A 15707-nucleotide genomic window follows, 5' to 3' on the forward strand; every position below is an offset into this window, starting at 1 on the left:
ATGTTCAAACTACACACGCTCACACTGGCCGAGTGTCTTCTCGGTAGGCTGAAAGAGAGGTGCTTTTAGGCCCACAAAAGATGCTGAAAAGTCTCAGTGTGTGTTTGTATGTGTGTCAATTTGCGTGCAGACTCAGGTATGTGAAAGGCACTGTGCGAGTGTGTGTGTTTTTGAATGGAGATGAGTTGGGGTGTTAAATACACAGTAAATAAATATAATTCTAACTTTGATTCAGTTGTGATGTTTTGTAGTATAATGTGCAATGTTCACAATGCAAGGTGCAAAGTGCCACATATTTCAGCGGCATTTAAAAAATGATTCCATTATTGAAAAATGTGCACTATTTTAAAAGGCTCATATTTTTGGGGAAAACTATGCTCAGTTTTGGCCTTTGTCTGAGTGTTTTCTTATTTTTAGACTAGTCGACTCGTTTAAGTTTAACCTTCGCTCAAATATCAGGGAAATAAGTTGCTGGGATCATCCCTACTACGACGTCAACTATGCACTTTCGATGGATTGTTGCATGTTTGATGATTTCTGTCCCTCAGCATAAATATACTGTAAACAGAAGAAGTGGCATGAAATTAAACTCAAATTTGTGCTGAATTTGTGTCAAGTCTTACCCTTTGCTCCTCTGCATCGGCCACAGCTCTCTCTTGGTTGAGCCTGTCCGTCTGTTGTCCTATTTTATCTAAGAGAGCCTCAATATCTGTGTTCCTCTGCCACAGCTCCACCTCCTGCACTGCTAGCTTGGCTTTCAGATCTTCTACCTGAGCAAGACAGACAAGAAGAACCCGGGATATAAAAACATGATAATGACAGGACAGATTGGGAGGATATTAAGTAGACATATCGTCTGACCTGTGACGCAGTCGTCTGCAGTTTCTGTAGGCCGTTCTCTAACCTTTCCATCTTCTGGGTCAGCTCTGTGCGCTTTTTCCCCAGCAGGTTCCCATACAGTTTCATAAACTCTAGGAAACTCTTCGGGGTGGTGTAGTTAAAGTGTTTCTCATTCTGCTGGTACTTGACACTGACCTGTTAAACAAGAAACCAAGAGATGATGTTAGAGGAGGTGTCAGGACTGGTTATCACCCATCACCAATGGTGCTGTGCAACAACTCACCTCATTGACGCTGGTGTGGGCATAGGAGATGAACTCACTGATAGAAGCCCGCACATTTGGCTGCAAAGGATAAACATGCAGAGATTTAGGGATTTATAAGAAACGCAGGCATCGGTTAGAGTAACTACATTTCTTCTCTGGACTTAATAACATTGAGAAATCTAATAATAGTTCAATTTTTCTAATCGTTTTGTTTCATATTTATGGGTATAACTGACTTAAGTCTACACTTCCACATCATGTTTCCACCGTTAAAAATAAACTTTTTTATTCTTAAACTCCCTAAGAGCAGAGGGAGTCGTTAATATTTGAAACAAAGTAGACATGAATGCTCGAGGAATGTGCTGTCACCTCCAGTCCAGGTATCTTCTCTATGAAAGTGGAGCTGACAGACTGCAGGGCCAGCTGAGGCCAGGGGTGGAACCAGTCTATGGCTGTACAATTCACCAGAGCAGGAAACTTCCGTGCACGTGTCCGCAATGTGAACCCGACCGGGGAGAAACACAAGACAACCTGGAGGACACAGAGGCAGTGGCAGACATAATTTATAATAAATGATATGGGAAAATGAGTTTGAATAAAGCAGGTATCATATTGCATGTTGGCGGTATGTCACATATAATAATGTTTCAGACCTTCAGCTGTCTTCGTATCCTCTCAATAAAGAAGCTCCAACAGTTGTCTCTGCTGTCTATCAGTCCTAATCCTCTCAGCTCCATCCGGATTGACGTCACAATCATATCCACTTCTTCATCATTAAACAGGTCTGGAACATCCCCTGAATAACAAACATTACATGCTCAAAATGTGTATGTGTCACAATCTATCTATAAATGTGTCACTTTATGTGAATGCAGAACTCAGCAATGTTCAGTGAAGTTGGTTTTTGCTGATTTCCAGTTTCACCTTTTAGGGTACAGGCTCAGATCTATTGCCCATTGACAGTCATAATACTCAGAAAGTTTATAAAAACACACTTATTTAGATTTTATTTCATGTAGATAAATAATAATAATAATTTAAAGTGAATTAAAACCAGATTACAGCACTTAGACCAGCCCGTGTAACTTGAAACTGAATCTAGGCATGATTATCGTGGCCAAAATAAGTGCAATACATGATTTCAGTCCTGTAATCATCAAAATATGCTTTAAACTCTAAAATGGCACTGAAACATACTGGAACCACTAAGAAAGAACCCACTTTTTTTTATAACGATTGAGACATTTTTTTGCTCATTAAAAGAAAAGGCGCCCATCTTAAGTTAGTGTAGCCAAACCTGAGGCCAGCATGTCATTGATGAGCACCAGGAAGCGTTCATCTGGTATCTGGGCGTCTGTATGAAGGAACACTGTCCCAATATTCTTCACCCCCACCTTTATATACAGCGCTGCTATATCACTCTGGAGATGAGGTGTTGCAGAAAAGAGACAAAGAATATGTAAATTTTAGCTTAATTTTAAATTCATAAAATAAAATAAAATTTATAAAGACATTGCCCTCATATACCACTTTAAAAAATCTGATCTAGACACATACCTTAAAACAATATCAAACTTAAAAACATGTAATAAAATACTAACCAAAACGATTAATTTTGGCACATCTTACAGCTTTATTATATAACTAATTAGGTAAACCTCTGTGTGTGATTTTTTATTTGTAAATTTGGTATTGACCACTGAATGTACTGTTTTCCAAAATGCATGTGGGTAGAAATACACATTTACCTTGAGGTCACTGATGCCGTAGCCTTTACGCAGAGTGATCTGGAAAACTTCCAGCAGGCTGAGGAAGGCAGCCAGCCGGCACAGACTCTGCTTTCCACTTCCTCCAACCCCCATCAGCAGAGCGTTTCCATAGGGGGCCTCCAGGATACGACTGATACGACACCTAAGCGCAAACACCAGAATTAACAGTGTGTATATGCTCTGTGCTTTACATATGTGCTAATCTGTGTAAATCCCCCCCTTGTGCATACGAGCAGACGGTATGTGAGCAACTGCAATTGGCATGCAAGTGTGTCTGCCTGTGTGTGTCTTACACATGCTGGATAGCTTCTTCAAACAGTACGAGATCCATGACAGCATGCAGCTCATTATAATGCTCCAAAGCATCAGCCAGTGTCTTCTGGAGTTTCTCCCAGTCTGACGCCTGACAAGACGGGCAAATAAACAAACCTGGCTCTCTTGAGTAAAAGCGGCAGTGTCCAAGTAACTATGCGGTAACTTCCAGAGATGTAATTAAAGTTCTTATCAAGACCTGAGTCAATTAACTTTCAGTTCAAACCCCATTCAGAAATGAGAGGTAATTAGTTTGCGAATGACAGTCCATTCATCCTCATTTGTTTTCTGACAGATTAAACATGACAGCAAAAATTATGCCATAAGGTTTTTGAATATGTGAGCCACAGATTATCCACATGCTAAATTGATTTAAATAAGAAACAATTAAACTCACCTATTTTACTACCACAGTTAATAAAAAAAAGTGCTTGAAAGGAGCAACATGGAGTTGAAATCAGAGGTAGCTTGTGTGTGTACATGAATGTGTCGAACCTGGTGATAGCGAGGCTCCCCCACTCCCTGGGCAAAGTGACAATACACCAAAGGCTGGTGGATAAAAATGGACTCATCTATTCCCTGGAGAAAATTGGCAGAAACAGAGATATGAAAAGAGAATACTGACCATGCCACGGCTGAGCTGCTCTTCAATAGCTAGAAACACACCAATTATTTCAGTTACACAGCTGTCTTTCCCACACGTAACCTTCACTTAGGCGGACCACCCAGGTATATTAACTGCTGCCAAATATCATATTATTATGTATTTAGTGACCCATTTGTGCATTTTTTTCCTTTTTGTTCCATCAGAGAGGGGGCACCTGGTGGTTTAGTGGATAGAGCAGTGCCCCATGTGCACATTTCCTCGCCGCAGTGGCTGCGGGTTCGATTTCGGCCTCGGCCCTTTGCTGCATGTGCCCCCCCCCCTTCGTTCTAAAACTATCCTGTCCATTACAGGCAATAAAATTTACTGTAAACAGACCGGTGTTCCTGCTGTGATTGTTTTTTAAATTATGTACTTATTCCACATATTTGTCACTTGTGTCTACACAGAGTGAGAAAGACAAGCAGACAGACACAGAGAGATGGTAAAGATAAGCAGTACCTGTAAAATAGCATAATGATGTAATTATTATGAAATTAATGGAAATATTCAATACATCAAAAATATTGGGTAAAAGCTCAAACTACTATTCTGTCACGTGTCGTAGACCGTTGTTATTTTTGCAGCTAATGCCAGCCCTTTCTGTCAGCTACCCTCACAAGTATATTTCAGACCTGTGGGAAACACTGTAGAGTAAAAAATACTGTTCTTCACATTGCCTTGAAACATCATCTGTGTTTTGACATTTCTGGATCTGCCACAAGGGTTGTTGCTGTGTTGACTGGAAAGAGAAATTCATCACCAAATACTGTACTTTTTAAAGATAAAGGAGTTTCTGCATGCACCTTTTTTCTTACCTCAAAATATCTCTTGCCAGTGTCCAGCAAGATTTTGTTGAAGAGTTCCACATCCTTTTCTTCCATCAGTTTGTCGGAGTACACCCTGGAGCTCTCATGCAGCCACAGGTGCACCAGGTCCATGGGGTAACGAATACTCTCCGGCAGGGCAAACAGGATACCCTACACACCAACATACATGAAATCAAATGTTTCTAAAATGTTTGAATCTGCTAAATAAATGAATTGAATTCATGAAAGAACAGCAAATTTTCTGGACCGTGTGTACAGTGCCCGCAGCCTTTAACGTGAAAGAGGTGACATGGATTCAGTTACGCACATTTGACGGTTTTGTTTTTTATTTGAATGACTGTGTGTGTTACCTGGAAAATGTTAGAGAGGTCTCGCAGGTTGAAGATGTAGTGGAAGCGTATTGCTGTAGGGAGGAAGTTCTGACTGATTTTTTGGTGCAGACAGATTGCTGCCTGGAAAAACAGAAGCAAAAGATGGACAGTTGATGAGATGGTTGGATAGATATTGGAGCAGACAGAAGAGATGGGCATTATTATAGACTGAGTGATAAATTGACAGACCAATATTTGCATGGATTAGAACAAAGAAATTAAGTTTTAACGCAGCCATGATACTGTAGGTGCACCTGTATGAGAGTCCCGACTGAGCGTGAGACGCCGTAGCTAAAGCCTCCCTGAAGGAAGTGAGCTGACAGGATGCTGGAGAAGATGGTGGCTAATGCATCTGCACCAGGGAAATGCACCGCAAACACAGAGAAATGCCTCTGTAAGGAGAAGTGAGAGATGTACAAATGACGTTCCATTAAGACGCTGCAGAATGACTCAAAAAACAATAAGTACCTCTCAAACTGCTGGCTAAATGTAACTGTTAATTAGATCATTTCATGTTATCATTACTTATTCGCTCTCGAGGACATTCTAACTTCAATATCACCTTTTTTCTTGTTTTTATTATTTCTTTTTAAATTAATTACCTCTTGCTTTTACTGCTGAATAAATTCCCTCTGTGATGATTAACACCTTGATGATTTCCTTTGTAAAAATTTTTTCAAAAAGCTAATCAGTTAAAGTAACTGTAGTGGGAAGAGCAAGGAAGATAATAGTACTTTTACATATGCACTTATGTGTGCATGTGCCACATGCCCGTATGCACGAACATCTGTACCTGCAATCTGGGGTTGATAGAGAAGCTTCCAGCTGTTGGGTTCATACAGGTGATGTACTGGCAGTTGTGTATTTCCTTCAGTACCAGTCGTTGTCTGTCATACCTCAAAGATTTTTAGATTAAATTCAGTATGACCAGTATTTACTGCATAGTCCATATGTTTATATAGAGATCTGGGAATGTGACTGGACTGTTAATTATGCAAAATTTGATAATTGTGTGTGTCTTACCAGTGGTTGTAGTCAAGGTGCTGGCGTATGAGTGTGTGCGGTTGGACGGTGCCGTAAACGTCCACCTCGGGCATGTTGAGGTCATCTATGAAGTAGATGAGTCTCTTAGCGGTGGGAGGAGCAAATTTACGGCCGGCTTTCTTCTCAAGGGGTTTCTCCAGAACACCTGGGACAGTTGAAGAAATGAACCAAAAAAACTGTGGGTAATGCTCACAACAATTAGATTATGACTTATGGATCTCCAAATGTAATCCAGGCCGGGAAAAGAGAATCAAAAGTACAAGTATCACTCAATTTTCAAAGTTCAACAACAATCAGCATCTCACACCAAAACCATATAGACTGACAAATAACAATTCAGGTAAAAAGAAATACTAGTTTGATATACTTTGATTTTAAGTAAACTGTCCGTTTGTAGGGCAAATGCGGTGCAGTATTATAATAATGAGATGTCAATACATGGTGATACAAGGCAGGGTCATAATCTTATGTGTAGCTGGGACTTTCCCCATTCACACAGTGTACAGAATTTATTCAATAAATTAGTTTTTCAGACTTCTGAAAAAAAACCCAATTCTACATAAACTAAAGCACTGTCCTTTTTCAAAAATGAGTGAGACACAGCAGTGTCAAGAGATAAATCCAAAACAACGCTACATCTTTTTCTACATGTGACAGTTATGAGCACTTCTCTGTAAAACATGTCGCTTATTTACCAAGCAAAACACTTACCAGTTATATAGGGGTGTTCTGTCATTGTGAAAAAATTTCACAATCCCAAATAAATTGTATTCGATCTTTTATGTATGATGCTTGTAGTTTTCTGGTTTATCTATAAATCAGCACTTATACATGGCAAAACGCCACTATGCCATGAAAAATGTCATAGAATCTATTTTTATTTATAACCACCCCTTTGCAAAATATTTGTTCTCATTGCTGTGATACTTACGCTGCAGCATGGCTGATGTGGTGTAGTAGTTGAAGGGGACTTTAGCAACCATGTAGTCCTCCTTCACCTTGACGACTTTATCAGACACCAGGATGGTCTTGCCCACTCCGGCGTTGCCAACCAACATGATGGGTTTTCCTCTCTGGAGCAGCAGGTCCATGAAGTAGGTCAGACAAATGGTTTCTGGAGTGTGAACCAACACTGTCTGAAACACACATTACATGACTGAACTGAATAGGCTGGTCCAAAATGTGGTCAATAATGAGTATAAACAAGTCATTTTTTGTACACCACCACACACATTATTACCTGTAGCGGTACATCGGGCTCCAGCTCAAATGGCACCATTTTCTCACTCCAGGGGGTAAATTTTTTGGTCTCAGAGTCAATGAAATAGTCAAAGACGGTGCCCTGGGAGGGAAACTTCACAGCTCTCATCTCTTTAGACCACCAGCGGCTGAATTCAGCACGGTAATCATTCAGCTGGTTGTTGGGAGAAGGCAACATCATAATGTGATATAATAATATGAAACATCTACTTGTAAAATACAGCAATAAAAACATGTTAGTTCTTCAAACAAGCATTTAGTCACCACATACATGATCCTGGAAGAGGGCCCCTCCAAAGGCCCAGACACAAGCGAAAACAAAGTAGATCTCATAAAGTTCTCGGGGAGAGTCAGCAGGAGTGTTGTCCTCTGTCAGCAGGCAGTCCAACAAGGAGCACAGCGTCTGATTGGTGAAAATACATAATTGTAACATCAGATAAGATATCACATATTCTCTCTGAAAATATGCAAAAACACAACATAGTAACTAAGATGACATGATGTCACGGTATGTGACACAGCGATTAAAACTGGAGCAAGCTGTTTTCTGGGAAAAGGAAAATAAATAAAATAAATAAAAAACAAATTTGGAAATACAGCCTCCTTCTGCAGCTCTGCCTTCTCTGTCATATCTGTAAAATACACAATGAGCATGTAGTGTGTTCTCACCTGCACCATACTGTTTTCTGGTATGGGAGTGATGGTTTTCAGGTTGCAGCGGACCTGCTCCAGGCAGTACGGTACATACTTATCAAACAGAATGGTGAGGTTGGCTCGCTCTGATTGAGCCTGTCGGGTATCGATCCAACTTGTCACATTCCTGGGAACACATTAAAGATCGCACTGTAGCCAATGTGCAATTTAAGAAAAGTGAAGAAGTAGAAATCTGTAATTTTACATGTGTTTTTGTACTTGTGTGTGTCTTACGAGCTCCAGCCGAGGTCCTGTGGGTTGACGTAGAGTATTCCTGCCCTGGATACAGTGGCTGGTGTAGCAGCCTTTAGATGAGAGATCTCAAAGAGCAAACGCATGGAAGAGGACAAACTGATCCTCTCATTACTGGCAAGAGTCAGAACCTGGAGAGAGAAGAAGAAAAAAAATAGATTTTGTTGAGCTTTAGGATATGTTTAAATATATAGATCAAGTGGCCGGCACTGACAAAACTGTATTTGCAGTTTGGGCTTTGGGTCTTTTTGGCTGATGTAAAAATTAAGCCAAAATATATTTATACTCTTAAAAAAAGTACAAAATCCAGCATTAGAGGGTGAAAACAATACCAGAGAACAAAGATGCACACTGACCTTATTGTCATCCATAACTGTGTTGAGTGACTCAATCCACATCGGGTCAATATCTCCATCCAGAACAATCCATTTGGGCCCGTCATGGCCCACTGAGGTCAGCTCTCTCATGGTAGAAGAGAACAAACCTAAAGTAAAGTAAAAAATAAAACATAGGATGGTATATTAACATGAGTAGCAGACCATCGCTGAGGCATTATTTCTTGTAGTGCTAAAGCAAACTAATGTAATGGGATCACATTTAAATTATTCCATATCAAATCTATTCTAACAAGAGCAAACTCTGAACCAGAAAAAGTGCTTTAACAAATTCCAATTAATTCTGTAAAGAGGCCTGGGAATAAATTATGGTCTTGGCACCAAAATAACTTGACAGCGACCCAAAATCTGGAGAAAACACTGGTTCCCCTGATCATTTACAGCTTGTAAGATCCTCGAGCCCCCTCACCATCTTTCCACTCTCTGGTAGCAGGATGCAGGTATCCAAACAGCTCGTCTGTAGTCACAGCTTTAGGGTTGATGTCGTTCCAAACAGGCTTCATCTTCAAGTTTGCATAAGTTCTGTGGAGAGTCTTCAAGATCTGATGAATAAACATTAGAAATATATGTCACATTGCACACTATCTCTTTTCAAAAAAGTAAATCACTAATTGTCACTTTAAGTAGTCCATAGATATGAGAACGATGAAACTCAACTCTTCCTTGACTTTAACTATGGGAGACTTTGCTTTTTAAACCCAAGACTGTTCTGGGATTATTTACAGTATACTAACAACCTGTATGTTTGGGTATGAGGACAATGGTTATCAGCCACCTCTGATACAAAGTGGCTTCGAAATAAAAGGGTAAATACTATTTTGTGCGAGATTTAATGGACACAGTAGTTATACAGAAGTTAACCTGGCTCTTTCCAGTTCCTGGTCCTCCTACGACGAACACAGAGTGTCTGACAGCCAGCAGCTCCTCCAGCTGGGTCACCTGCAGACACACAAACAATAAATCATACTAGAATCCTGATAATAGAAATACTACTATTAACTACAAATTAAATTTCTTAAAAATTACAGACCGAATATATGCATGTCTTCATTCTTTTTCCCAAATGAATTCAGTACTGTACGTCCTCCTGAGTTAAAACTTGTAATTCAGAACTATAATCATACTATAAATATGAATAACTGTAAACACAGAGATAAATTCTGTTTCAAAGTTATATAAATGCACAATGGCCTGAAATCCTGCGGCAGTTCCTTTTCTTTTTCAGCAAATGAAACCTTGGGATCTTAATATTTCACAGACCTTAAGTATGAAGTTCTCCTCAGGCTGCAGGCGCAGCTCACTAACAGACTGTCGAACAGCATTCTCCAGCTCAGGGTCTTTCTTCCTGGGCACGTCCAGCTGAGGAAATAGGTCACTGATGAGCCCGAGGAAAATCGGCACATCACTGGTCACTATCTTTGGCAGGTTGAAGTCCCTCAGCGCTCTCATCAGCACCTGGGCAAGAAATGATGTCATGATTTAGATGCACTGTCGAAGTGAGATTTGTGGAAACCAACAGCCACATAATTGCACAAAACTGTTCTTTGCCATACCCATTACATATGAGAGGCTTCAGTGTGAATGACATCATTAACCTGTGACAACAGACTGCTGCGTACCTGTTCCTCTGGTCTGCTCCGGTCCTCTCTCTTCAGAGATCCGGCCACAACCAGCACTGATTTGATTGCCCTCAAACCCCAATCATAATGATCCTAACCATGAAAGAGAATGAACTGATCAAACAAAGAAAGCAAGGACTCTAATATGTCACTTTTTTCATTTGTTTAATTTTGTCCTTCAGTACAGCAGAGGGTATTTAAAGCAGCCAAATAGCATTTTCAACAGTGCAAATATAATGATCAGTACAAAGACAAAACATATAACTTGAAAAAAAGATGGGAGAAAATTTAGTAGCTTCTGATATTTTTGTTCAAAATATGTTCACTATGGCCAAAAGAGTAAAGCAAAAAAGGAGGGGTGTGGTGATTCTTTTTTTTCTGAGCCAGCAAGGCCAACATGTGATGAAGGAGCATACTACGTTTCAATGTTGTAGCCATACTTGCACCATCAAAGTTAAGATCCACGAGATGGTTTAGCCTTTGGAACTGATGCAGGCGTCGTTGCTAAATACATACAGTCTTCCCAATGACTGTTGGCAAGAAAACCTGTTCCAGGACAATCTCATAACCCAGTGGCTATCAGACTAACGACAATAAACCTCTAGGAACAATGGCTAGTAATTAAGGCCAGTTAAATTAATCCAGGGCAAGTCTTCCTCTTGTGTGGTGGTCATCATTGCAATAAACACGTATCTGCATATGAATGCAGATAATAAAAAAAAAAATTGGAAAGCTAAAAAGCTAAATAGTAGTCAGACAATCATTAATGGGTTCAAAGATTGCATTTTGCCCAGTGCACTCCTCCTCTTCAGCTTTCCATACAGACTGTTTACCTGTTTCTCAAATGTGATTGGTCAGTACTATTCAGACCACAAACGGAAACCAGAATGCCTCTGATATCCAAATCTTGTCCCACTACCTGCAAATTCTCCATACATATGCAAATATTTGATTATAGAGCTTAGTTTTGGCATAAAAGAACCTGCTTTGAATTCAATTAACATTCATATTCTTGTAAATGGTGCTCATCCCTAAAATAGCACAATGAGTAGTAACAGCGTTTAGTGTCCTGTATGTTAAAGGTGCAGTTGGCGATTCTTATCCAATACACAATACATAGATCTCCTCATGGTCTGCTAGCTGTCTGTTCTGTGTGCCCTGAAAAAAAAATCTGGTGTTCATATATAACCGTGGCTCTGTATATGGAAAACAAACAAACAGCCACACAACACTTTGGTCACTGCCCTCCCTCTTTCATGCCGTAGCCCACAAGGAACGGAGCTACACCATGACAGTAATGAAACGCAAATAGCATTGCAGATATCATTGGAGCTTCTGAGGGAGCACTGATGTGAGGGGTGTAATTGTTTAGGTGATGTTCAAATATCAACGTCCTTTCCCCACAGTCGCTGACTCTGACTCAACCTTTAAGCAGAGAGCGGTTTTATGTACCTGTTTTGACAGGAGCTCCTTACAAAGAGTGTAGAGGCTGATGAACTTGCGTGCCAGCAGACGAGCGTCTATGAAGCCTTCTGCTACCAGCATGATCTCACAGATCAGCTCAAAGTCTGGGATCACCATGGCACAGGGCCTACACAGTTAGCAAACCTGCCATTAATCAGTCATCTGTGATCATTTGTTAAGTCTTAATCGCTCTTTATTTCTTTGTTTATATCAAACCTGAAAAGAGCTTTAAGGTTCTCTGGGAGCTCGGCCCTGCCAGCATAACCTGGGTTTAGAGTGATGAAGATCCCCACTGTGGGCTTCAGCTCAATCTCCTCTCCCAGGAAGAGGAACCTACAAACACACAGCGACAATCACAGATTGAGGGACATCTAGAGAAACTTCAGACTGGATTAGCAGACAAATTAATTAATAAATATTTGGATTAAATGTAATTATTTTAACATCCACCTTTGCTTCTTGTTGCGTACAGCATCCTGTATAGTCTTGACCTGCACAGCTACCACAGACAGAACCTCCACTGATATTCTGTTGAACTCATCAAAACATCCCCACACCCCCGTCTGAGCCAGACCCTTATAAATGTTACCTATGGACTGAAGACATGTGACAGAGAGAGAGAGAGAGTACGATAAGTGGTGAAATGAATATAAACAACATGAATTAAGTAAATATGACATAAATAATTAGTAAAGAGAACATCTGTGCTGTCAGTGCTACCTTGTAGTCCATCTGTTCTGAGCAGTTGAACACGTACACCATGATGCCCAGGGAGCGCCCAAGGTCTTTGGTCGTCTCTGTCTTACCGGTGCCAGCTGGGCCTGAGGGGGCACCACTCATAGTCAGATGTAGGGACTGGGTGAGTGTGATGTAACACCTAACAGAGGAAGGGTTCAGATATTAAATCCTGAAAAGGTCACCTCTCTTTTTAATGTACTTATCTTTAATAATATGTACAATCTTTGAGCATGTGTCTTCGAAGCCTTGAGATATATACATTAAACACAGCACGCTTAATGAAGAACTGAGCCTCTTGTGTTATTGATGATCCATAAATTATTTAAGAAGATTCTATATTATTATACCCTGTTATAGCAAAATTACATTTTATTCTTGTTTCACACTTTCCTTTTCATTGAGTGTTGTCATTCGCCTATGGACTGTGTACCTCCCACTCTGATTATCCAATGAGACATTGTTCTCTGTACGGAGAGGTTATTTAAATGTTTCAATCTGTACCATGACTGTTTCACTGTGATGAAGAAGCAGTGCACATTGGCATGTTAGTCGTGTGGACCTTATTAAACATTTAAGCAAATTGTGCACTCCGGTATTTTCTTTAGGTGCAGTCCTTGCAAATGGCCCACGGAATCACTGTGTGCATGTGTATCGGTGTAGCATACAGTACATGTACCTGTCAGTGAGAGGAGTGATGACCAGTCTGTTAGTGTTCCCCAGGTATTCATAGCTGAACTGGAACTGGGCATCGCAGATGTTGACGTAACAGTGTCTTGTTTCGTCATCCCAGCGGTGGCGTAACTGCGACAGCCATGCAAAGGCCTGGCCTGTTGTCACCTGAGAAGAAATATACAGTAACACCAAAGGGAAGATCTTTGTAACTCAACGATTTTTAACTTTCTGTTCTACTGCCTGGTAATTTCATTGTCAGTAAGCAATAAACAGAAACTGCATAAGATAGTCACATATCCAGTAATATTGTTGGACAGCAGCATAACATAATGGTAACCTGTGAGTCCTGAGTGGTGAGAAAAGGGCAGGTGATTACTGGAGAGGTTTCACGCCCCCTGTTTAGTGTATACAAGTATACAATCTATTACCATCAGGCAGAAGGTACAGGGTGCCAGCCCTCCGCACCAATCGGGCTTGCAGATCATTCGTGCCTACCCGTATTGCTCTGTTGAACAAACTGTGAACTAATTGTGAAAAAAAACTGAACCTCTGTGTGAGAGGATGAGATGCCTTATGATGTGTAGAGCACTGTAATGAGTTGATGTTTTTGTCTTTTGGTGTTATTATAGGTGTTTATTTATCTGATTATTGCTTTACGGCACACAAGAATTTCCAAAAGGACAAATAAATATCTAAATATCTAAATGTCCTCTTGCTTGTTTAATGGCTCATTCAACAAATGCATTTCTTGCTTCATACCTTCTGAGTTATGAGATTGGCGACCACGTCACGAGCATGGACATCGATGGTGCAAACAGTCATAATTTTCTGTCTGTCTCCAGGAGTTAAATCTCCGAGCAGCATGTGGATCAGTGAGTTCAGCTGTGTGATCTAAACAAAGCATAAATAGAATTAATCACTGAATACAGCAACTCGTGCATTTATCCATCATCCCCAATACATTATTTTGGATTTTTAGCACTACCTGTTTCTTGTTGTAGTCTTTGAGAGCAGTCTCAAATCCCTCCTCCACCCTCTCAAAGGCAATGCCCACATCTGTGGCCCACCACACCTGACTACCAGTCAAACCAACCTGTGGAGGGAAAAGAGAACTGTCATTTTGCATGTTGATGAAATTAATGGTTAAGTTTTGGTATTTTACAATCTGGATCTTATTTTTCCATGTTTTTGTGTATAAGTGACTGAAGGGAGCAACATTTTTTAAATTGGTCTAGTAGTGAGGAGGCTTCTGCAGCTGGAAGTGGTAAAACAGGATGCAATGTAATCGTTAAGGCTAGGGTATATTTGCACCATCAATGTACATTTACTAAAAGTGCTTGTTTTTACCACTGACATGTTCAGATTGTTATTTTCCATGTCTAACAACTTATGGTATTGTAAAATTTAGAGTCCAGGTTGAAAGGTACCAAACTTCCAAACCATCTCAGGTGATTATTTTACAGAGTGTACAATATCAGACCTGTGCAGGGTAGTCAAACAACCACTGGTCTCGTGGTTTGTCCTCATAGGCAGCTACGGCCTCCTGGATCTCCTTTCGGACTGTGCAGCGCATGGTGCTCTCTAAGGAACTCAACCAACACTCTGCCTGAAGAAATACAAAAAATGTCAAAACATAAATAAAAGTACCAATAGAATTACATGTCAGAAATTATCTGAAAAAGACATTAAAACAATAAACAACATAGAAAAAGTTATTCATTAAAGCACCAGCATACCATAGCAATGCAATCAATGAATAGACCAATAACTTAATCTGACTCTACTAGTATTTGCACGCACACAAATCAAATTTCATTTTTTATCACCTGTCCTTCACAGACACACGGCTCAGAGAATGGAACATATTCGCCCTCTCGGCTGTACATCCCTATAGCAACTGCCGCCCCATCCTCCTCTCCTCCTCCACCGCTGTCTGAGTCCTTGAAGTTTAAATCTGCTATGTTGTCAAACAGCTTCAGCAAGTGTCTGGTCACCTGGAAAAAACATATAAAGATGGACTGTTTTTATTTCAAAGGTTATGTTGTTTACAGACCGTAATCTCTAGACTGGAATTACAGAAAATGAAAAAAGAAAATTTTCTTTCATCCTTATCTTTATTAACATTCTCAACAACACCAAGACACTGTTTGAAGAATATATTGAACTGATAACTACAATGTGCTGACTATCTCTATATATGTGCTCTTTTGGAAAACATAGTCAGCATTTAATCTGTCACCTGTTTGGGCTGTGTTCCCTTGGAGACAATCTCCAGCAGGTCTGAGGCAGACACAAAGTAAAATCTGGGGAATGTGAGTCTCTTGGTCTCCAGGTACTCGGCCAGGGCCTTCTCGCACACAGACAGCCTCTGCTGCAAGGTCTCCAGGTTCTCCAGGAAGCCAGGCCGGTTAGTCACCTCGACCACATTACTGTTCTGCACCACCTCAGTCATCAGGCTCTGTGTGAGGGAGGAAGGAGTAAAATTACGGGAAAAGATATAAACAAAACAATGATACGGTGAGATGGATATATGTAGGCTG

The 15707-nt window shown here is 40.4% G+C and overlaps 1 protein-coding gene across 1 annotated transcript in view; it reads right to left on the reverse strand.

Moving 5' to 3' along the window:
• Positions 1 to 15707, reverse strand: part of dnah9l (dynein, axonemal, heavy polypeptide 9 like) — a 44742-nt gene that overhangs the window by 15488 nt on the left and 13547 nt on the right. Inside the window, exons 27-60 of the mRNA XM_088085038.1 lie at positions 15407 to 15625; positions 14994 to 15161; positions 14648 to 14773; positions 14153 to 14260; positions 13927 to 14058; positions 13172 to 13332; positions 12478 to 12634; positions 12208 to 12353; positions 11974 to 12090; positions 11746 to 11884; positions 10294 to 10386; positions 9935 to 10129; positions 9536 to 9613; positions 9084 to 9216; positions 8636 to 8763; positions 8262 to 8410; positions 8004 to 8154; positions 7606 to 7737; positions 7315 to 7488; positions 7006 to 7210; positions 6054 to 6219; positions 5824 to 5926; positions 5285 to 5422; positions 5010 to 5111; positions 4648 to 4809; positions 3682 to 3765; positions 3168 to 3277; positions 2854 to 3016; positions 2403 to 2526; positions 1759 to 1901; positions 1475 to 1636; positions 1124 to 1183; positions 862 to 1035; positions 624 to 770 (exon numbers count right to left, since the gene is read on the reverse strand). Of these exons, the coding sequence (XP_087941164.1) occupies positions 624 to 770; positions 862 to 1035; positions 1124 to 1183; positions 1475 to 1636; positions 1759 to 1901; positions 2403 to 2526; positions 2854 to 3016; positions 3168 to 3277; positions 3682 to 3765; positions 4648 to 4809; positions 5010 to 5111; positions 5285 to 5422; positions 5824 to 5926; positions 6054 to 6219; positions 7006 to 7210; positions 7315 to 7488; positions 7606 to 7737; positions 8004 to 8154; positions 8262 to 8410; positions 8636 to 8763; positions 9084 to 9216; positions 9536 to 9613; positions 9935 to 10129; positions 10294 to 10386; positions 11746 to 11884; positions 11974 to 12090; positions 12208 to 12353; positions 12478 to 12634; positions 13172 to 13332; positions 13927 to 14058; positions 14153 to 14260; positions 14648 to 14773; positions 14994 to 15161; positions 15407 to 15625 (4749 nt within the window). The remainder of the gene's footprint in view (positions 1 to 623; positions 771 to 861; positions 1036 to 1123; positions 1184 to 1474; positions 1637 to 1758; positions 1902 to 2402; positions 2527 to 2853; positions 3017 to 3167; positions 3278 to 3681; positions 3766 to 4647; positions 4810 to 5009; positions 5112 to 5284; positions 5423 to 5823; positions 5927 to 6053; positions 6220 to 7005; positions 7211 to 7314; positions 7489 to 7605; positions 7738 to 8003; positions 8155 to 8261; positions 8411 to 8635; positions 8764 to 9083; positions 9217 to 9535; positions 9614 to 9934; positions 10130 to 10293; positions 10387 to 11745; positions 11885 to 11973; positions 12091 to 12207; positions 12354 to 12477; positions 12635 to 13171; positions 13333 to 13926; positions 14059 to 14152; positions 14261 to 14647; positions 14774 to 14993; positions 15162 to 15406; positions 15626 to 15707) is intronic.

Source organism: Plectropomus leopardus, chromosome 12, assembly GCF_026936395.1.
Source record: "Plectropomus leopardus strain MGB_pleo_1.0 chromosome 12, ASM2693639v1, whole genome shotgun sequence".
Classification (NCBI taxonomy): Eukaryota; Metazoa; Chordata; class Actinopteri; order Perciformes; family Serranidae; genus Plectropomus; species Plectropomus leopardus.